The sequence below is a fragment of the Lethenteron reissneri genome, chromosome 54 (genome assembly GCF_015708825.2).
Source record: "Lethenteron reissneri isolate LAM-NWPU_2019-01 chromosome 54, ASM1570882v1, whole genome shotgun sequence".
Lineage (NCBI taxonomy): Eukaryota > Metazoa > Chordata > Hyperoartia > Petromyzontiformes > Petromyzontidae > Lethenteron > Lethenteron reissneri.
The window spans coordinates 1,926,788-1,949,518 of NC_083832.1; the positions used below are offsets into that span (position 1 = coordinate 1,926,788).

The 22,731-nt window shown below is 59.2% G+C and overlaps 1 protein-coding gene across 1 annotated transcript in view; it reads left to right on the top strand.

The window, feature by feature from the left end:
* LOC133356412 (semaphorin-3E-like) overlaps positions 1 to 22,513 on the top strand; it is a 49,200-nt gene extending 26,687 nt beyond the window's left edge. Inside the window, exons 8-18 of the mRNA XM_061573925.1 lie at positions 1,332 to 1,474; positions 2,139 to 2,253; positions 4,020 to 4,089; positions 5,560 to 5,704; positions 8,433 to 8,682; positions 10,151 to 10,242; positions 11,778 to 11,819; positions 13,937 to 14,094; positions 14,796 to 14,866; positions 21,229 to 21,422; positions 21,859 to 22,513. Coding sequence (XP_061429909.1) covers positions 1,332 to 1,474; positions 2,139 to 2,253; positions 4,020 to 4,089; positions 5,560 to 5,704; positions 8,433 to 8,682; positions 10,151 to 10,242; positions 11,778 to 11,819; positions 13,937 to 14,094; positions 14,796 to 14,866; positions 21,229 to 21,422; positions 21,859 to 22,506 — 1,928 coding nt within the window. The 3' untranslated portion in view covers positions 22,507 to 22,513. The remainder of the gene's footprint in view (positions 1 to 1,331; positions 1,475 to 2,138; positions 2,254 to 4,019; positions 4,090 to 5,559; positions 5,705 to 8,432; positions 8,683 to 10,150; positions 10,243 to 11,777; positions 11,820 to 13,936; positions 14,095 to 14,795; positions 14,867 to 21,228; positions 21,423 to 21,858) is intronic.
* The last annotated feature ends 218 nt before the right edge of the window (positions 22,514 to 22,731 follow it).

Genomic DNA, 22,731 nt, shown 5'->3' on the forward strand with positions numbered 1-22,731 from the left:
GCTAGGGGATGTTAACTCCCCCGCCTGGTGTGCAGGAGGTTTGTGGATTCGATGTTGACCCCTGACGCCTGCTGTATGTTTGGAGTTTGCGTGTCTCTCTCCCATCATCATCACGGTGGCCAGGGGATGTTAACTCCCTCGCCTGGTGTGCAGGAGGTTTGTGGATTCGATGTTGACCCCTGACGCCTGCTGCTGTATGTTTGGAGTTTGCGTGTCTCTTTGTCTCTCCCTCTGGTTTTTGTCCCTCCACATTGAGAATCGACGTCACGCGTCTAAGAGTAATTTGGCTGCTGCGATAGATTTCCACGTGATGATGATGACAATGATGATAAGCCACTTCGTTGAGCTATGATCTGTGAGGGCCAGACTCGCTTTGGGAAAAAAAGAGCTACACAGCAGCACAAGTAGGGCTCCTACCCGGTGAAATAAAACAAAACATTGTTGAGTTGATGCTTCTGCGACGTTGCCCGCCAGTCCGTCGCGTTCGACACGGACTGGGAGGGAAGTGACTTTTTTTTCTGCTGACGAGAAAAGAAAAAGAACCACGGAGATTGTCTAAAGATAGACGCGATGATGTCGGGTGGATTCCTATCGGCGGCCGCCGCCACCACCGCCATAAAGCAGCTCTTGTGTAACCGCGCGGCCCCTTCGCGAGGTTTCACATCCAGCGGTTTGGAGCCTGTTCATTGTGTTTTTGAGCAACGCAGCCTGAACCTGACCCCCCGCCCCTCCCCGACCGACCCCGTGTCCAGACGCCCGATCCTCGCATCGCTGCAGATAATTTCAGTCACTGTGTGAGGCCACTCACAGCCATAGCGGCGACTCGATGCGTCGGTTTGTGAGTCAATAATCATCGATGAATGCTGATTGATGTCAAATCGCATGTCTTGGCATCAATGTTTCCGCACGTGTTGCATGTAGTGTGGTCATGTGTTTCTCTGTGCTCTAATTCATATGTAAATATATCTATCTATCTGTCTTTCTTTTAGTAATTAATCTGTCTGTTTCCTGTGTCTATTTGTGCTTCTGTAATACAACTGGCTGTCTCTCTCTGTCCTATAATTCGTCTGCAGATCTGTCTATTCATCTCCGGTGTAGTAATCTATCTTCATATCCGTCTGTTAATCCATCTGGTTATCTACCATCCATCTCTGTTTTTCATCTGTCTCTCTGTCATATATTTTATATGTCTTGTAAACAGTCTCTGTCCGTCAGTATTTCTTCTGTCGCTCTCTCTCTCTGTCCTGCAATCAATGTCTCGTCTCTGTCCATCTGTAATTCATCTTCCCCCTCTGTAATTTCTCGGTGTCTCTCCCTGGCGTGTCTCACAGAGCCCCGGTTCGTGGCGGTGCACGTCATCTCCGACACGGACGACCATGACGACGACAAGGTTTACTTCTTCTTCACGGAGATGGCCATGGAGACGGACGGGAAGAGCAAGGCGCGGTACTCACGCATCGGCCGCGTCTGCGCGGTAGGTGCGGGCCTCGGGCCTTGGCTGTCCTCGCCTGCGACACCTCGGGCTCACACACCTGCCAGCCCTCAGGCTCACAACATACCTCCCAGACCTCAGGCTCACATACCTCCCAGTTCTCAGGCTCACAACATACCCGCCAGGCCTCAGGCTTTCATACCCACCAGGCCTCAGACTCACACACCTGCCAGGCTTCAGACTCACATACCTCGAGTTCGATTCCCGCTCACGGCCAACACCGGTGGCGATTATCCGTACCTGTCCTCGGCCTCCCCTAGGTCGACTCAACCTCAAATGAGTACCTGGTGAGGTGTGTAAATATCGCCACTGGGGAGACAAAGGTGGTCGGGCGTGGTTCTGACCACCCACTTCCCTCATGTGCCATTTCGGCCGTTATAGGTGCTCGCTAACAGCACTTGCCCCAACAGTCTGTTACGGCTATACGGGGGATCTTTGTCTTTGTGTGCGTGCATGCGTGCGTGCAAACGCGTGCGCTCATGCACGTGTGCATCTTTGTGTGCGTGCATGCGCGCGTGCATGTGTGCATGCGTCTTTGTGTGTGTGTGCGCGTGCGCGTGTGCGTGTGTGTGTGTGCGCGTGTGTGCGTGTGTGTGCGTGTGCGCGTGCGTGCGCGTGGTGCGTGTGTGCCCCTGCTGGCGTGCAGAACGACGCGGGCGGCCACCGCGTGCTGCTCAACAAGTGGAGCACGTTCACCAAGACGCGCCTCCTGTGCTCCGTGCCGGGACCCGACGGCATCGACACGCACTTCGACGAGTTGGGTGCGTGCCCCCTCCCCATCCCCCTCCACATCACCCTCCCCACCCCCAACCCCCTCCACATCACCCTCCCCCCCCCATCCCCCTCCACATCACCCTCCCCACCCCCATCCCCCTCCACATCACCCTCCCCACCCCCATCCCCCTCCACATCACCCCCCCCCCATCCCCCTCCACATCACCCTCCCCACCCCCATCCCCCTCCACATCACCCCCATCCCTCCACACACCCCCCATCCCCCTCCACATCACCCCCCACCCCATCCCCCTCCACATCACCCTCCCCACCCCCATCCCCCTCCACATCACCCTCCCCACCCCCATCCCCCTCCACATCACCCTCCCCACCCCCATCCCCCTCCACATCACCCTCCCCACCCCCATCCCCCTCCACATCACCCTCCCCACCCCCATCCCCCTCCACATCACCCTCCCCACCCCCATCCCCCTCCACATCACCCTCCCCACCCCCATCCCCCTCCACATCACCCTCCCCACCCCCATCCCCCTCCACATCACCCTCCCCACCCCCATCCCCCTCCACATCACCCTCCCCACCCCCATCCCCCTCCACATCACCCTCCCCACCCCCATCCCCCTCCACATCACCCTCCCCACCCCCATCCCCCTCCACATCACCCTCCCCACCCCCATCCCCCTCCACATCACCCTCCCCACCCCCATCCCCTCCACATCACCCTCCCCACCCCCATCCCCCTCCACATCACCCTCCCCACCCCCATCCCCCTCCACATCACCCTCCCCACCCCCATCCCCCTCCACATCACCCTCCCCACCCCCATCCCCCTCCACATCACCCTCCCCACCCCCATCCCCCTCCACATCACCCTCCCCACCCCATCCCCCTCCACATCACCCTCCCCACCCCCATCCCCCTCCACATCACCCTCCCCACCCCCATCCCCCTCCACATCACCCTCCCCACCCCCATCCCCCCTCCACATCACCCTCCCCACCCCCATCCCCCTCCACATCACCCTCCCCACCCCCATCCCCCTCCACATCACCCTCCCCACCCCCATCCCCCTCCACATCACCCTCCCCACCCCCATCCCCTCCACATCACCCTCCCCACCCCCATCCCCTTCCACATCACCCTCCCCACCCCCATCCCCCTCCACATCACCCTCCCCACCCCCATCCCCTCCACATCACCCTCCCCACCCCCATCCCCCTCCACATCACCCTCCCCACCCCCATCCCCCTCCACATCACCCTCCCCACCCCCATCCCCCTCCACATCACCCCCCCCCCCCATCCCCCTCCACATCACCCTCCCCACCCCCATCCCCCCCGTACGTATGTTGAACTTCTTTCGCACCGTACAGAGCCACCGCCGCCACTAATAATTGGATGCCACTGTGGCTAGGTGATGTTAACCATCTCGCCTGGTATACAGGAGGTCGAGGCTTCGATCCCCACCCTGACGACGCCTGCTGCTGTATATTAGGAGTTTGCGTGCCTCATGTGAGCACCGGGCTGCTACGAACGGCTCCTGCTAGACATGTCCACGTGATGATGACATGTCCACGTGATGATGACGAGCAGCCGCTCCGTTGAGCTGTCATCTGTGATGGACAGGGTGGCTTCATGCCTCAGTGGGGCCTTTAACTGGGGAAATACGAAACGTTGGTTTCGTAGTTTTCATCGTTTGTATGAAACAAGGAGCTCCTTCACTCCTGGCGGCTGTGGCTGTGACGAGTGGGGTGGTGGCGACACTGAGCCCTGTGCCCCCGCTCGGCGTGCAGTCGACGTCTTCCTGCTGCCCACCAAGGAGGAGAGCGACCCCCTCATCTACGGCGTCTTCCGCACGGCGAGGTGAGCGGCGCCTCCTCCTCCAGCTCCTCCTCCTCACCTCCTCCTCCTCCACCTCCTCCTCCACCTCCTCCTCCTCCTCACACCTCCTCCTCCTCCTCCACCTCCTCCTCCTCACCTCCTCCTCCTCACCTCCTCCTCCACCTCCTCCTCCTCCTCCACCTCCTCCACCTCCTCCTCCTCCTCCACCTCCTCCTCCTCCACCTCCTCTACCTCCTCCTACACCTCCTCCTACACCTCCTCCTCCTCACCTCCTCCTCCACCTCCTCCTCCTCACCTCCTCCTCCACCTCCTCCTCCTCACCTCCTCCACCTCCTCCTACACCTCCTCCTACACCTCCTCCTCCTCACCTCCTCCTCCACCTCCTCCTCCTCCTCCACCTCCTCCACCTCCTCCTCCTCCTCCACCTCCTCCTCCTCCACCTCCTCCACCTCCTCCTCCACCTCCTCCACCTCCTCCTCCTCCACCTCCTCCTCCTCCTCACACCTCCCCCTCCTCCTCACACCTCCTCTTCCACCTCCTCCTACACCTCCTCCTCCACCTCCTCCTCCTCCTCCTCCTCCTCCTCCTCACACCTCCACCTCCTCCACCTCCTCCTCCTCACTCCTCCTCTTCACCGCTTCCCCCCAGGATTCCGCCTAGCGCCTCAATCCCAACTCCCGACATAAAAAAACAAATGTGGTTCATAAACAACATCGTTTTATATGATTTGTCAAAAAATGTGATTTTAAAAAATATCTATAATTACTTTTTTTAAAGTAAACACACCGACATATATATTTGACTTGTTGACGATTTTTCTGTTAGTAAAAAAAATTCGTGAGAAAAACTTCTTCCACTTCGCTCCCCCCCCCCCCACCCGCCCCCCCGCGATGCAGATCGCACCGCGTGACGGAGAGGCTGTGGATTGCGATTTGAGCCGTCCCCCCCCCCCCACGCCTCCCGCTCCAACTCACGCGAGCGCGCCGAGTTCTGGAATATTTGGCGCGGGGGGCACCCCATTTACCCCCCCCCCAATCCCACACCGCTCCCCCGTGGAGGTCTCCAGCGACGCGAGCAGATCACCGCGGTCCACGCCAATCCGCTCGCGCTCCGCTCGTTTCGACTCGCCGCAGGCAGCCACGCTCTGGGCCTCTGGCGGGGCGGTCGCAGCCTAGAGGCGGCGGTGGCGGTTGTAGCAGTGATAGTGGTTGTCGATGGTGGTGGTGATGATGATGGCGGTGGTGGTGATGATGGCAGTGGATGTGATGGCGGTGGTGATGATGGGAGTAACACCGGCTCCCTCCCTTCTGTGCGTGCGTGCGTGCCCACGCGTGCCCGTCGTGTGCGTGTGCGTGTCACGTGTGCGTGTGCGTGTGCGTGTCGTGTGCTCGTGCGTGTCGTGTGCGTGTCGTGTGCGTGTCGTGTGCGTGTCACGTGTGCGTGTGTGTGTCGTGTGCGTGTCACGTGTGCGTGTCGTGTGCGCGTTCCCAGCCACGTGTTCCAGGGCGACGCGGTGTGCGCGTACCGCATGTTGGACGTGCGCGACGCCTTCAACGGGGCCTACGCCCACAAGGAGGGCCCCCAGTTCCAGTGGGCGGCGTTCGAGGGCCGCGTGCCGTACCCCCGCCCGGGATTTGTGAGTACGCGCCCCCCCTCGCACCGCACGCACGCACAGCAGGGCCCCCCACCGTGCCCCCCGTTAGCGCAGTGGGCTACGTACGGTGCGACAGAAGTCCGCCCTGTCGGTTCCGGTGCTCGCCGGTGTGCCGAGCGACTCGCATCGTCAGAAGATCGGCGCTCGTCGCGCACGAAGCGCTCGTCACGAATGGAGCGCGACACGTCGCTGATCCCGTCAAGGAGCAACAAGCCACCATCACGCCGCCTCCCTCCCGTCACCGTCGCTGCGGCGGCAGCGGCTTCGGGCTGCTGCCGTCCGACAAAGACGGCGGTCGCCGCGTCGTCGCGCGGCGTTTTCGGCCGTCTGGAACGCTCTTCCCTTCCGATGTTAGGAAGCTGCTGGGAGCTGAGCTGCACTTTTACATCATCATCATCGTCGTCGTCGTCTCGATTGGCAAGCTCATGTCTTTGGAACTGCTTCTTGTGTGTTTAGTGTTGTGTTGTCCTTTCCCCGCGTCTCCTATTAGCGCGGTCGGCTACGCACGGTGCTAAAGTAGCTCAACACGCGCACACGCACGTACGTTAGAGGGCCCCCACAGTGCCCCAGATGTAAATTCTTTACACAGCCTTCACTTTTGCTGTGAATCCATGAAACATTTGTGACGATGCAATCGCTCCGCCGCCTCGGTGATGTTGTCGTGAGAAAGAGAGAGAGAGTTGGGAGGGAGAGAGAGGCAGCGGGAGAGGGAGCGGGAGGGAGAGAGAAGAAGAGAGAGAGCGAGAGGGAGAGAGATAGGGAGGGAGATAGAAGAAGAGAGAGATGGAGGAATAGAGAGATGGAGAGAGATGGAGGTAGAGGAGGAGACAGCATTGAAAAACAAAAAACCGAAATGATGAACGAAGCAAAGTGCCGACTACACCGAGCATCTTCTTGTTTCCTCTGATCGTGAAGAAAGAGAGAGAAGGAAAGAGACAGAGAGAGAGATGGAGGTAGAAAGGGCGATAGAGAGTGGGAGGGAGAGAGATAGAAAGAGAGAGAGATATAGTGTGAGACGGAGGGATGGGGTGAGAGAGAGAGAGAGAGCAGGAGGGAGAGGGAGCGAGCGAGTTGTAAATCCCGAAGCGGGATTCCACGGCTAATGCGCCACACGTGGTGTCTCCGTGCCGTGGGAGAATCGATTACGAGGCCTCCCTCCCTCCCTGCCTCCCGGACGGAGCGAGGAGGCTGTGGCGCTGTTCCACTTTCTCTTTGGTGCCTCCGATTCCGTAAATACCACGGGGGTGGGCGGGCGGGCGGGCGCGGAGATGGAGCGTTGAAATCGGCGGCTCCGTAGGATTTGAGCGGTCGCGCCAGAGGCCGCTTTAGAAGATTCACACGGAGGGGGAGTGGGCGGGGGGGGGGGGCCACAGGGGACAGCCCCAAAATTCCGAGCCTTATAAACAGGGCCCTACGATCACCACCACCACCACCACTGTCACTACCCCATGCACCTCCGGTTAGCACGCTTGGCTACGTACGGTGCGAAAGAAGTCCAGCGCACAGACGCGCATCCACAAATGATCACGCATGCATTGTCAGTTACACACTCTCCAGCGGTGGGGACCGTCGCCACGGCTTGCGGGGGAAGCCTCCATCCAGCAGTGGATTGGCCACGGCTGATGGTGACGACAACGATCAAGATGATGACGGCGATGACGATGATGATCATGACGATGATTATGATGATGATTATGATGATGACAATGATAACAAATGATGACGACGATGATGAGGACGACGATGATACTGACGTCGATGATAATGACGATGATGACGACGACGATGATGACGACGACGACGATGATAACGATGATATGATGATCAAGGTGACGATGATGATGACGATAATAACGATGATGACGACGATGACGACCAATACCCCGCGGGGGGGGGGGGCGGGTGGTGTGCGGGGGGTGGAGCGAGCGGTGGTGCACCGGTTAGTGCGCTGCCGCTGTGAACATCTGTGAAAAAAGTTTCACAGCTCATCGGATTCCTCCAGAATAAATACTCTGATTCTGTTAACTCACGGCAGAGGAGGTAGAGAGAGAGGGAGAGAGAGGGAGGGAGGGAGGGAGGGAGGGAGGGAGAGCGATTGGGAGCGCGCGGCTCTACGAGGCGCGGGGCCGGATAGGGTGAACACCTGCGGGTCACGGCGGCCGCTCCCGGTGCGGGGAGGGTGGAGGCGGCGCTTCTCCCCGTCTCGCCGTGACACCGATCTGGCCACTCCGCACAGATGGACGCGATTTCCCACGGCAAGGTGTAATCCGTGCCGTGGGGGTCCCCGGTGTAATCCGTGCCACGCTCCGCCTAACCGATCGGCGCCGCCGGATTTGGGCCGCGTTCCGTGCCGCGTGCCGAAATTATGAACGCGCGTCCGTGCCAAATCGCTCTTGCTCGTGCCACTGCCCGTGGAAGGGCCCTCATCCTCCTCATCGTCATCCTCCTCGTCATCCTCCTCGTCGTCGTCGTCGTCCGCCAGAGCGGTGACCTCCAGAGAGCGAGAAGGCCGCTCGCGAGGGTCCTGCGTTTGGCCTACTCTTCCACGCCGGCCAGGCAGCCGCACTTTGCCCCGCCACACGCGCCCGCTCGTGGCCTTGCCGATCGCGGCGAATTTTATTGATTCGCCCTGCGGGGCGAGCGGGCGGGCGGTACCGGACGAGAAAAGTCGCGTTACCGGCCCGTCGGTGTCCGTCGTTTCGGCCCCCAGTGCCCGAGCAAGCTGACGAGCCCGCCGGACTCGCCGCTGCGCAGCACGCGCGACTACCCCGAGGAAGTGCTCCACTTTGCCCGCTCGCACCCGCTCATGGCGCGCCCCGTGGGGCCCGCGCACGGCCGCCCCCTCTTCGTCAGCACCGGCGGCGGCGGCGGCCGAGGGTCGGGGCAGCGGCTGACGCGCGTCGTGGTGGACCGCGTGCAGGCGGAGGACGGCCCCTACGACGTCCTCTTCCTCGCCACCGGTGAGGGTGGGCACGGGTGGGTGGGTGGGTGCCGTGGGTGGGTGGGTGGCAGTGACGTGCGGTGAGGTCAATGGCTGGGGAGGCACTGGCAAGTGTCAGAGCCAAGTTCACACACTGAGGGGGCGTGTTAGACAGGTCCCCCTCAGTGAGGCAGATGTGATAGCTGCCTCCCCTGGTGCTTTTTCATTGCAGTTTCATGACGAGACCGTTGGGCCTAAAAATCTTTATACACATAAGTTACCTGGAGTATGGAAGGCGAGGACATGAAATGAAGGGATCTACAAACATTACATTGGTGACATACTGAGATAGTAACAGGCACGCGCTTATTGCCCGCGCTCCATCCAGTTACTGAGGGGTTGTGCAATCAGAGGGGAGGCTGAGCTCGTCGCTGCCTCACCTCTCATCTCTTCCTGTATTTGCTGCGGAGCTCCGCAAATTTGGTGATTTTGACGATAAAAATGATTGGAATCGTACAGAAATGACATTTATAACACAGATCAGTGGAAAAATCTTAATATGTATTTAATTTTATTTTTATTTTATTTTAACTTTTCGTAACAGCTATTGTCATTGGAGTGTGACAGGTGAGACTCTGCCTCCCCTGACCGCACGTCCCTGGTGGGTGGGTGGGTGGGTGAGTGAGTGGGTGGTGGGTGAGTGAGTGAGTGGGTGAGTGAGTGAGTGAGTGGCTGGGTGGGTGAGTGAGTGAGTGAGTGGGTGGGTGGGTGAGTGGCTGGGTGGGTGAGTGAGTGAGTAAGTGGGTGGTGAGTGAGTGAGTGGGTGAGTGAGTGGCTGGGTTGGTGAGTGAGTGAGTAAGTGGGTGGGTGAGTGAGTGAGTGGGTGGGTGGGTGAGTGAGTGGCTGGGTTGGTGAGTGAGTGAGTGAGTAAGTGGGTGGGTGAGTGAGTGGGTGGGTGGGTGGGTGGGTGAGGGAGTGGGTGGGTGGGTGGGTGAGTGAGTGGCTGGGTGGGTGGGTGGGTGAGTGAGTGGCTGGGTGGGTGGGTGAGTGAGTGAGTGAGTAAGTGGGTGGGTGGGTGAGTGAGTGGCTGGGTTGGTGAGTGAGTGAGTAAGTGGGTGGGTGAGTGAGTGAGTGAGTGGGTGGGTGAGTGAGTGGCTGGGTTGGTGAGTGAGTGAGTGAGTAAGTGGGTGGGTGAGTGAGTGGGTGGGTGGGTGGGTGAGGGAGTGGGTGGGTGAGTGAGTGGCTGGGTGGGTGGGTGGGTGAGTGAGTGGCTGGATGGGTGGGTGGGTGAGTGGCTGGGTGGGTGGGTGAGTGAGTGGCTGGGTGGGTGGGTGGGTGAGTGAGTGGCTGAGTGGGTGGGTGAGTGAGTGGGTGGGTGGGTGAGTGAGTGGCTGGGTGGGTGAGTAAGTAGGTGGGTGGGTGAGTGGGTGAGTGGGTGGGTGAGTGAGTGAGTGAGTGGGCGGGCGTCTAACCCCCACCCCTCCCCCTCCCCGCGTGTCCCCCGCCAGACGCTGGCCTGGTTCTCAAGGTGATCTCCATCGAGCGGGAGGGCGTCAGCGCCCCCGAGGAGGTCATCCTGGAGGAGCTGCAGGCCTTCAAGGTGACCGCCAGAGCCCCCCCCCCCCCCCCCACGCTCCCCGCCGCTCGGCGCGACGACGTCCGACGTTCCGCGCACGGCCCCCCTTGCGGAGTAGCTTCCTTCCCAAAAAGTGCCGCTCTCTGGAAGGAGCCCCCCGGGACGCGGTAGCGGAACGTCGGACTTCGTGCCCAACGACGTGCGGGCATCGCTGAGGGAGTGTTACTGTGTGTGTGTGTGTTACTGTGTGTGTGTGTGTGTTACTGTGTGTGTGTGTGTGTGTTACTGTGTGTGTGTGTGTGTTACTGTGTGTGTGTGTGTTACTGTGTGTGTGTGTGTGTGTTACTGTGTGTGTGTTGTTACTGTGTGTGTGTGTGTTACTGTGTGTGTGTGTGTGTTACTGTGTGTGTGTGTGTGTTACTGTGTGTGTGTGTGTGTGTTACTGTGTGTGTGTGTGTGTTACTGTGTGTGTGTGTTACTGTGTGTGTGTGTTACTGTGTGTGTGTGTGTTACTGTGTGTGTGTGTGTGTGTTACTGTGTGTGTGTGTGTGTTACTGTGTGTGTGTGTTACTGTGTGTGTGTGTTACTGTGTGTGTGTGTGTGTGTTACTGTGTGTGTGTGTGTTACTGTGTGTGTGTTACTGTGTGTGTGTGTTACTGTGTGTGTGTGTGTTACTGTGTGTGTGTGTTACTGTGTGTGTGTGTGTTACTGTGTGTTTCCAACCGGCGAAGATGCTCCAAACGTGGACCCCCCTAGTGGAGCATCTTCGCCGGTTGGAAACATTTAGGCTGGCCTGCCTACGATCCATCCTGGGTTTAACCAGGCTGGATTGTGTGAGGAGCTCACAAATCCTTGAAAGATCTGGGCAAAGTCCCATCGGTGAGCTCCTCTGGCAGGCAAGGCTGCATTGGCTGGGTCATGTAGCCCGCATGCCCAGCCACCGCATGCCTAAACAGCTTTTGTTCAGCCAGATAGAGGCTAGACGGGCGCGGCACGGGCTGGGGAAGAGATGGAGTGATGTGGTACAGGAGGACGTGCAGCTGAGTGGACTTGCCGATGATTAGTACCAGCGGTGTCAAGATCGGCCTCCGTGGAGGAGGCTCGTGAAGGACGCTACTGGGCAGTTGGAGGCAGTCGCCCTCCAACAACAACGGAGGGCGGAGGAGCGACGCTCACAACAACGAGCGGAGCACCGGGTGGCTAAAGCACAGCAAGTTGGCACAGTAGGGGGCACAGGTGGTGCATCAGCCAGTCATCTCGGTCATCTCGGTCAGTCGACCCGTGGCACCTGGGTCTGCCCCGTGACCGCCTGCCAGCGGGCGTTCGACACTTCACGTGGCCTCAAGGTGCACTTGGCCTGGCACAAGCATCGTGGTGACGTCACCGCCACTTAGTGGCGAATGGCGGTTGTTGTTGTTGTTGTGTTACTGTGTATGTGTTACTGTGTGTGTGTGTGTTACTGTGTGTGTGTTACCGTGTGTGTGTTACTGACGGTGGTGGTGATGATGACGGTGGTGGTAGTGCCACTCAGTGACGTCTGTGCCGCCTCCCCCCCCCAGGTGCCGACCGCGATCACCACCATGGCCATCTCCGTCAAGCGGGTACAATCACTCCCCCCACCACTCCCCCCACCACTCCCCCCACCACTTTCCCCACCACTCCCCCCACCACTCCTCCACCACTCCCTTCACCACTCCCCCCACCACTCCCCACAATCACTCCCCCCACCACACCCCCACCACTCCCCCAATCACTCCCCCAATCACTCCCCAATCACTCCCCCCACTACTCCCCCCACCACTCCCACAATCACTCCCCCCCCAATCACTCCTCCCAATCACTCCTTCCAATCACTCCCCCAATCACTCCCCCATCGCTTGTTCAGCGCACAGACATCCACGCTACAATCCTAATAACAACAACAACAACCATCACAACCACTGCCTCGTCCACGCTACAATCCTAATAACAACAACAACAACAACCATCACAACCACTGCCTCGTCCATGCTACAATCCTAATAACGACAACAACAACAACAACCATCACAACCACTGCCTTGTCCACTCTACAATCCTAATAACAACAACAACAACAGTAACAACTATCACAACCACTGCCTCCGCACGGTCCCCGCTCGCTCGATCTCGTAGATCAGGGGTGGGGAACCTTTTTTTTGCCAAGGGCCATTTGGATATATATAAAATCATTCACGGGCCATACAAAATCATCAACTTAAAAATTAGCCCGTTATATTTGGTCAAACATTGAATGAACTCGCCCCTAATGCGATGGCTGGAACTGCTACTCTTTGGCGAGGCGTATGATGATGTTAGCTGCTGGTGTTGATGATGTTGCTACTCGCAACTGCTTTTCCAGGTTTGCTCCTAGATGTATTGAATTTCGAGTCTCGCCTGCGGTTGCCTTGGCAGGGCCAGACCGACCCAAATGATTTCGTGGGCCTCACACGGCCCGCGGGCCGGACGTTCCCCACCCCTGGCGTAGAGAGAGAGGCGGGGGGGGGGGGTGACTCAGTGGGCGCCAGGAGGAGGAACCGCAGACGAGGAGCCCGTGGCTACCCAACAGTTGCCCAAGCTCTGCGGTCCTTCATGTACAGGGGTGCTTCAACAAATAAAAGTGAACACTTCTGAGAATTTGCAACAACGCCACGAGAAGTGTCGTGCCTCCTCCGGGACTCTGGAGACCACCTGGAGAAGATTCCACGTGTGCGGTGACAATGATAGTGAACAAGTGGAGACTCTTTGAAGCTATTAACATGACATTTGTTATCACGTTACAGTGTAGTATTAACCGTTCTTCTCCCATTAAAAACGCGAGTCCCATATAAGTGTTAATATTTTTGTGAAGCAACCTGTATACGTGAAGAAAAAATCAGACGAATAATGAGAGCACGCCATGCGAGGGGGCAGCACTCTATCCCCGGACAGATGGAACACATCGAGTCCACACTTTGCTGCACCGCCTTCTCCTGCCAGAGCCTGGGGCACGGCTCCTCCCCGACACCCATGAGAGTTTCACAGCCCATCTGTGCGTGAGCCACCAACCCTCGCACTAGGGGATCACAGGCAGCAGCAGCGCAGCGTAGCCACCACCAGCACCACCACCAGCACCACCAGCACCACCAGCACCACCACCACCAGCACCAGCACCACCACCAGCACTACCACCAGCACCACCACCAGCACCACCACCACCAGGACCACCAGCACCAGCACCACCACCAGCACCACCAGCACCAGCAGCAGCACCACCAACACCAGCAGCAGCACCACCACCAGCACCACCACCACCAGCACCACCACCAGCACCACCACCACCAGCACCACCACCAGCACCACCAGCACCACCAGCACCACCACCACCAGCACCAGCACCACCACCAGCACTACCACCAGCACCACCACCAGCACCACCACCACCAGCACTAGCACCACCACCACCAGGACCACCAACACCAGCAGCAGCACCACCACCAGCACCACCACCACCAGCACCACCACCAGCACCACCAGCACCACCAGCACCACCACCAGCACCACCACCAGCACCACCACCAGCACCACCAGCACCACCAGCACCACCACCAGCACACGTTAAGTTGTGTGTCCCTCTACCTGGGCCCATGACTGACATCCTCCCTCTGCTCCCCCTCTGCTCCCCCCTCCCCCTGCTCCCCCTCTGCTCGTGCGTGAGCAGCAGCGGCTGTTCGTGGGCTCTGCGGCAGGAGTGGTGGCACTGCGCTTGCAGCAGTGCGCGTCGTATGGCAGCGTGTGCGCCGAGTGCTGCCTGGCGCGCGACCCCTACTGCGCCTGGGACGGTCTCTCCTGCTCCAAGTACCATCACGCCGCGCGCAGGTAACCCGCAGATACACGCTGTCTAGTGACACAGCAGATACACGCTGTCTAGTGACACAGCAGATACACGCTGTCTAGTGACACAGCAGATACACGCTGTCTAGTGACACCGCAGATACACGCTGCCTAGTGACACAGCAGATACACGCTGTCTAGTGACACCGCCCGGTAGCCTTCACAGACTGTGGGGGCAAGTACAGTTAGCGAGGAGCGCCTGTGAAGGCCGGCACGGCACACACACGCGCACGCACGCCACACACGCACACCACACACGCGCACACACACCACACACGCGCACACACACACACGCGCACCCACACGCACACCACACACGCGCACACGCGCACACACACCACACACGCGCACACACACACGCGCACCCACACGCACACCACACACGTGCACACACACCCACACACACGCGCACCCACACACGCATACATACACCACACACACGCACACACACGCACACACACACGCGCACCCACACACGCGCACCCACACACACACGAACACACGCATACACACGCACACACGCATACACACCACACACACACACACCAGACACACACACCACACACGCGCACACGACACACATGCACACACACACGTGTGCTCACACGCATTCATCGTTACACGTGAGCGGCAGGCGCGCGTCCCGCTGATGCGTGCCGTGGTGTTTATCGTCGTCGTCGATGCAGCCGCAGGTTCCGGAGGCAGAACATCCTCAACGGCGACCCCTTCATGCAGTGCCTGGACCAGACCAACATCGGTAGGCACCGTGCGCTGGTGGCTACCCCAGCTCGCCTTCAGTCGCGTCGCCTCTCGCCGGAGAACCTTCGCCCGGTCCCACCGTCTCTCGGGCTGAGCCTTGGGGACGCCGCAGTTAACTCCCTCGCCTGGTCTACAGGAGGTCGCGGGTTCCATCCCGACCCAGACACCCGTTTGTAACCACTTTGCACTCTGACGAGATATTAACTCCCTCGCCTGGTCTACAGGAGGTCGCTGGTTCCATCCCGACCCTGACACCCATTTGTAACCACTTTGCACTCTGACGAGAGGTTAACTCCCTCGCCTGGTCTACAGGAGGTCGTGGGTTCCATCCCGACCCAGACACCCGTTTGTAACCACTTTGCACTCTGACGAGAGGTTAACTCCCTCGCCTGGTCTACAGGAGGTCGTGGGTTCCATCCCGACCCTGACACCCATTTGTAACCACTTTGCACTCTGACGAGAGGTTAACTCCCTCGCCTGGTCTACAGGAGGTCGTGGGTTCCATCCCGACCCAGACACCCGTTTGTAACCACTTTGCACTCTGACGAGAGGTTAACTCCCTCGCCTGGTCTACAGGAGGTCGTGGGTTCCATCCCGACCCTGACACCCATTTGTAACCACTTTGCACTCTGACGAGAGGTTAACTCCCTCGCCTGGTCTACAGGAGGTCGTGGGTTCCATCCCGACCCAGACACCCGTTTGTAACCACTTTGCACTCTGACGAGAGGTTAACTCCCTCGCCTGGTCTACGGGAGGTCGTGGGTTCCATCCCGACCCTGACGCCTGTTTGTAATCACTTTGCAATGTGGCGAGACGTTAACTACCTCGCTTGGTCTACAGGAGGTCGTGAGTTCGATCCCGACCCTGACGCCTGCTGTATATGTGGAGTTTGTGGTGTCTCCCTCTCCCCGCGGTCGCGTGGATTTTTCTCCGGGTCTCCCCGGTTTTTCCGCTTCGTATTGAGAATCAACATCACGCTGCTACACGTGATGACGGTGGTGATGCTGATGATGGTGATGCTGATGATGGTGATGCTGATGATGGTGATGCTGATGATGGTGATGCTGATGATGGTGATGCTGATGATGGTGATGCTGATGATGGGCCGCCACTTCGTCGAGCTATCGTTGTTGATAGCCAGGCCGCTTCTGAAAGACAGCTACGTAGCATCTCAGCGGGGCCTTGCCTCCTGGTAAAGTAAAATAAAAATAGGCGAGTTTGGATTTTAGAATCCGACATTTCGGCGGGTGACCGGCGGAGGCTTGCCGAGTGCTGAGTGCCGCGGGCGTGGGGGCCGTGACGTGCGGAGAGTTTGAGGAAAGCCACCGGTAGCTATGACACTTTCGAGTCGTCGTCGAGATGGAAAGCTCAATTTCTTTAGAGTCCAGTTTGTTGTCCCCTCGCCCCGCCAACCCCGCGCACCTCAGTCCTAGCGCGGTTGGCGACGTGCGGTGGTGCCAGCGGTGGTACCAGCGGTGGTACCAGCGGTGGTGCCTTGCCCTGTCGGTGGCACTGCGGCGGTGGTGCCAGTGGCGTGGTGCCAGCGGTGGTGCCTTGCCCTGTCGGTGGTACTGTGGCGGTGGTGCCAGTGGCGTGGTGCCAGCGGTGGTGCCTTGCCCTGTCGGTGGCACTGCGGCGGTGGTGCCAGTGGCGTGGTGCCGCTATATCGTGGTGTGGTGCCGCGGGGGGTGGGGGGGGGGGGAGTGAAACGGGAATATTTTTTGCCGGTTGGGAATGAAGCCCTGGGGGAGTGAAGATTATTTTAGTTTTGTTTGTTTTGGGGGTTGTTTATTATCAAGCAGTGGACTCCCTCGGGGTGGCTGGGGGGTGGGAACGCGGTGCGGTTTTGTATAGGGTGGTAAGACAAAGTGACACAAAGATAAAGATCCCCCGTGTAGCATTAAAGGGCTGTTGGGGCAAGTGCTGTTTGTGAGCTGCAGCAACCTATGAAGGCCGGCACTGTGGCACACGACTCACACACGTAGACACACGCACACATAGACACATCTACACATAGACACACAACAACAACAACCGCCATTCGCCACTAAGTGGCGGTGACGTCACCACGACGCTTGTGCTAGGCCATGTGCAACTTGTGGCCACGTGCAGTGTCGAACGCCCGCTGGCAGGAGGTCACGGGGCAGACCCAGGTGCCACGGGTCGACTGACTGAGATGACCGAGATGACTGGCTGATGCACCACCTGTGCCCCCTACTGTACCAATTTGCTGTGCTTTATCCACCCGGCGCTCCACTCGTTGTTGTAAGCATCGCTCCTCTGCCTTTCGTTGTTGTTGGAGGGCGATTGCCTCCAACTGCCCAGTAGCGTCCTTCACGAGCCTCCTCCACAGAGGCCGACCTTGACACAGCTGGTACCAGTCATCGACAAGTCCACTCAGCTCCACGTCCTCCTGTACCACATCACTCCATCTCTTCTCTAGCCCATGCCGCGCCCGGTGGCTGGGCATGCGGGCTTCATGACCCAGCCAACGCAGACTTGCCTGCCAGAGGAGCTCACCGATGGGACTTTGCTCAGATCTTTCAAGGATTTGTGAGCTCCTCACACAATCCAGCCTAGTTAAAGCCAGGATGGATCGTAGGCAGGCCAGCCTAAATGTTTCTCACCGGCAAAGATGTTCCATTAGGAGGGTTCACGTTTTGCAAGCGTAGAGAATGGAGGGAATGACCGTGACCGAGAAGACCTGAAGCTTCGTGAGGAGTGATAGACCAGGTAGCCTCCATACAGCGTTACGCAACTGATGAAAAGATAATGCCGCTCGACTGATTCGGAGTGAGACCTCTGCTGTTAAACTGGAGCCGGTCATAAGCACACTGCCCAGGTATGGTAAACTCTCCACTCTCTCCACAACTGCCCCATCACCGATTGGGAGTTGTGGGGGTGGAGTGTCCAATGGTACAAAATACCCAGGCAGGTGCTTAGTTTGGGTGGGGCTGATGGTAAGGCCCCACCTCTTAGTGGCACACTCCAGTTTCAGCAGAAGCGTCTCTAACTCCTCCTCTGAATGAGCAGCAATTACCAAATTATCGGCATACATAACGTGGTTGACCAATAGGGAGCCATCCCTTGACCGCACCCGGGCATCGATTAGCCTTCCATTATATCTGTACCAAATGGAAATTCCCCAGCTATTGAAGGCTTCACAAACTACGTGATCAAAATATATGTTAAATAATGTGGGAGCCAGAGGAGATCCCTGTCGCACCCTAAGGTGTACAGAGAATGGCTCTGACTCCCGGCCACGTAGTTTTACCCAGGCCCGCTCACCATCATGAAGGTTCTTATTTGATCGTGAGCAGAGGGTCAGGGACTCCGAAAGCACGAAGAACAACCCAGAGCCCAGGCCTACTGATGGTATCATAGGCCTTGACCAGGTCAATAAAGCAATGATGTAGATCCTGTTTGAATTTCCTACACCTCTGCTGTGTAGGACCGCCCTTTCATGAAGCCACATTGGGGTTCTGCAAGCCTCTTCTCAGTGTGCCTGGCAAGACGATGTTGAATAATCCTTACCAGGTCTTTTCCCTGCACACTGAGGAGTGAGATGCCCTTGTAGTTGTTACAGTCTGTGTGGTCCCCCTTCTTAAAGAGGGGGACCACCAGGGCATCCTTTTAATCCTGCGGAACCCATCCAGTGGTCCAGACTGTTGTTATGATGTCATGTAGGGCAGTCTGTGCACAAACGCCACCCTCCCTCAGCATTTCGCTTGGGAGATTATCTCCGCCCGGTGCCTTTCCTGGTCTCAGACTCTGGATCGCCTTCAGTACTTCCTCAACAGATGGCACCTCAGCCAGCCACTCACAAGGGGTGACATCTTCTTCCAATATTTGAGGCACCGCAGCCTCAGTAGAGTTATCCCCACTTTGTGCCATGATGTTTTCCTGGCTGAGGGATTTTCCCTCCCCCAGGACCTCACAGATATGCTCAGCAAATCTGCAAACCTGTTTCTGGGGGTCGGAGATTGGATCTCCGTTTTTTCCCCTAATGATGGTAATAGGTGTGGTGCTGCAGGTTACTTTTTTGATGGAGTTAAATAGGGATTTGTGATTGTGGGCCACTGGGGCAGACTCCATCTCCTCAGCAACCCGCGACCACCACCCATCCTTACAACGCCTCACAGCTCTCCGAACCTCCGAGCGAAGGCTGCGGTAAGCCTCCTCATTCTCTGACGTGGGATGCTGTAGACGATTAGAGTGGGCCTGTCGCTTTTTCTCAACTATCCTGAACACCTCCTCTGTCAGCCAGGGTCTCTGGGGAGGTCTGCACCGCGTACCCAAAGCAGCCATTGCAGCTGCATGAGTCACAGTCTTTAACCTCGCCCATTTACCCTCGACATCAGGAGGAGTCGGGGACGATGCCAACCCCAGCCGCGAGCGATGATGAATTTCTCGCTTGGAACTTTCATCAGCTAACTGAGACCAAGCCACCTGAGGTTGGAATGGGGTCTTGGGTGTACACCCACCACCGGAGTGGAAGAATGGCAGGCGCATCTTACAGATGACTAGTCGATGGTCAGAGGGCAGATGAGCTCCACGGTAGGTCCTGGTGTCAAGGACATGGGCCCGCATCCGCTGTTCCATCCCTATGTAGTCCAGCAGATGTTCTTGTTTGGACCCGGCATGCATCCATGTTGTTGTGTGGATGCGCCGATCCCGGAACAGCATGTTGGTAATTACAAGCCCATGGGCTGCACAAAAATCTAGCAGCCTCCTGCCGTTGTTATTGAGCTGATCTGGCCCATGCCTTCCAATTACTCTAGACCAGGTGCCAGCATCTTGACGAACTCGGGCATTGAACTCACCCAACAAGATGACTCTATCCCGAGGGGCCACTTTAGCGAGCACCTGTGACAGAAGGTTATAGAAGGCATCTGACTCATTGGCCTTGCCTGCACCCCTCCACGGATTTTCGTCTTCAGTGGGGGCATAAGTAACCATGACCACCACTCCTCGCCTTTGGTTTGATGGGAAGGCGAGCCCAAAGTAGCCTGGGGCTTACAGCTTCCCACCTCACCGCCACGCTCCCACGCCCCCTTCATTATTTTATTCAGAAGAAGAGCGATACCCTGTTGTTTGGCAGTCTCCTGCCCCGAGTGGAGGACTGTCCACCCCTCATGGTGGCAGGAGCCAGAGCCGGTCCACCGGACCTCCTGAATGCCACAGAGATCCAGGCGGTACCGGTCCAGCTCCCGACAGAGGAGTGGCAGCCTCTCCTCCGCAGTGAGCGTTCCAACATTCCACGTGGCCACACGTAGTGGTTGTTGTTGTTTCTGGAGGAGCCCCGAGGGTAAGGATTCAGTCTCCTGGCTCCGCCAAATGGGGTTTGGCCAGGAGATGTCATAGACACCTGTCCCCCCGGGGCCTTCGGCACAAGCTTATTTATTACATTTTGTGGTCGTGGTTTAGTGGTAATTAATTGAAGGTGGAAGAGTTACCGGCCCCTCACACCCATCCAGAGCCCCCATTTAGACACTGTGGTGGCCAGAGACGCCATAAGGGGAAAGGCCAATCGGAATTGGCCCTCCTCCCACGGCACTGCCCACGACAGCGTTGCCCGTCCGGCACCACGAGGAGGTAGGGGGTTGTTTTGCCGGACACATAGACACACACACACATAGACACACGCACACCCACACATAGACACATCCACACATAGACACAAAGACAAAGATCCCCCATATAGCTTTAATAGGCTGTAGGGGCAAGTGCTGTTAGCGAGCACCTATAAAGGCCGGCACGGCACACGAGGGGGTGGGTAGCCAACACCACGCCCGGCCTCTATTGTCTCCCTAGTGGCGATGTTTACACACCGCACCAGGTCCTCATTTGAGGCTGAGTCGACCAGTTCAAATAATCGTCACCGGTGTTAGCCGTGAACGGGTATCGAACTCGGGTCGCGCAGCGCGCTAACCACCACCGCCACCACCAGCACTGGGGCTTGCCAGGTGCTGTAGGCGCGGGGCTGCGGTGCGGGGTGGCCAGGAGTTGGCAGCCGGCTCTGAGTGTCAGCCCCCTCCACTCCGGCCTCTCCCGGTTTCTCCCACGCGCAGCCGAACTCTCGCGACTCACGGAATTGGCGGTCAGGAACGGTGGTGGTGGTTGTTGTGGTGTTGGTGATACTGGTGGTGCTGCTGGCGGTAGTCGTGGTGGTGCTGGTGAAGGTGGTGCTAGTGGTGGTTCTGGTATGGTGCTGGTGTGGTGCTGATCGTTGTGGAGGTACTGGTGGTGGTCCTGGTGATGGTGGTGCTGGTGGAGGTGTTGGTGAAGGTGGTGGTGGGGCTGATGGTGATGGTGGTGGTGCTGACGGTGGTGGTGGTGGTGCTGCTGGGTGGTTCTCAGCGGAGCAGGGGGCGGGCGTTGCGGGAGCGCTGGCGGTGCAGGATGAGCAGCAGCAGCAGCAGGAGGAGCAGGAGGAGGAGCGCGTGGTGTTTGGCGTGGAGAGGAACAGCACCTTCCTGGAGTGCGTGCCCCGCTCGCTCCGCGCCACCATCACGTGGCACGTGCAGCACGCACACAGCGGCCTCACCCAGGAGGTGCGCACGCCGCCACGCACCGCACACACGTGGCAACGCGCCGTGACACCGTGACGCACCAACGCACCGCACACACGTGGCAACGCGCCATGACACCGTGACGCACCAACGCACCGCACACACGTGGCAACGCGCCGTGACACCGTGACGCACCAACGCACCGCACACACGTGGCAACGCGCCATGACACCGTGACGCACCAACGCACCGCACACACGTGGCAACGCGCCGTGACACCGTGACGCACCAACTCACCGCACACACGTGCCAACGATTACATCCATCAATCAATTACTCTACGAGCTGACAAGCAATTCAATCTGACAGTCAGTGAACTTGACCCCGCCGCTGCGCTATCCCCCTCCTGCCCCCCCCCCCCCCCTGATCTGCCCCTGATCCCTCCTCCCCCTCTGCCCCCCCCCCCGCCGCCCCGCAGGTGAAGACGGACGAGCGCGTGGCGCGCACCCCCCACGGCCTGCTCTTCCGTGCGCTGCACCGCCTCGACGCCGGCGTCTACCGCTGCCGCTCGGCGGAGCGCGGCTTCACGCAGAGCCTGCGCCGCCTGCGTCTGCACGTGATCGCGGACGAGCGCGTGCGCGCTCTCGTCGCGCCCCGCCAACCCCACCGCCGCCACCACCACCACCGCCGCGAGCGCCACGACGGCGAGGACGGCGCCGGCGAATCCGACGGCGACGCCGAGCCGGCGGGCGCCGACGCCGACGACGACGCCTGCGCCGGCGGCGGCGCCGGCGCCTCGGCGGGGCCGGCGGGCCGGGGTCACGGGCACCGCGCCTGGCACAAGGGGGTCGCACAGCTGCTGGGCCACGTCGGGGTGCAGAGGGCCGACGAGTACTGCGAGCGGGTGTGGTGCGCGGAGCGGGCGCGGCGCAGGCAGCAGGCCGCGCGCGCCGCCGCCGGCTCCTCGGCCTCTTCCCCCGTGCCGATGGCGCTCCCCGGCACGGGCGGCGGAGGCGGCGGAGGCGGCGCGACGCGCTGGAGGGGGCCTCCGCACGACGGGCGGCGAGGCCGCGGCAAGGGCAACCGCACGCCGAGACGCGCCGCGGTGCCGCCACCGGGGCGGTGAGATGCACCGCGCCCTCATGGGAGGGGGGGTGGGGTCAGTCTGGGGGGGTCTCCGGTGGCGGGGGGCGGGGGGGGTACGGGTTTTCCGCACCTCCTATTAGCATGGTTGGCTACGTACGGTGCGAAAGAAGTTCAACAAACCTATGGTACAGGGATCCGGTGGGACGGGGCATCCGGTAGTGAGATCTGGTGGTAGATCCGGTAGAGATATCTGGTGAGAAGATCT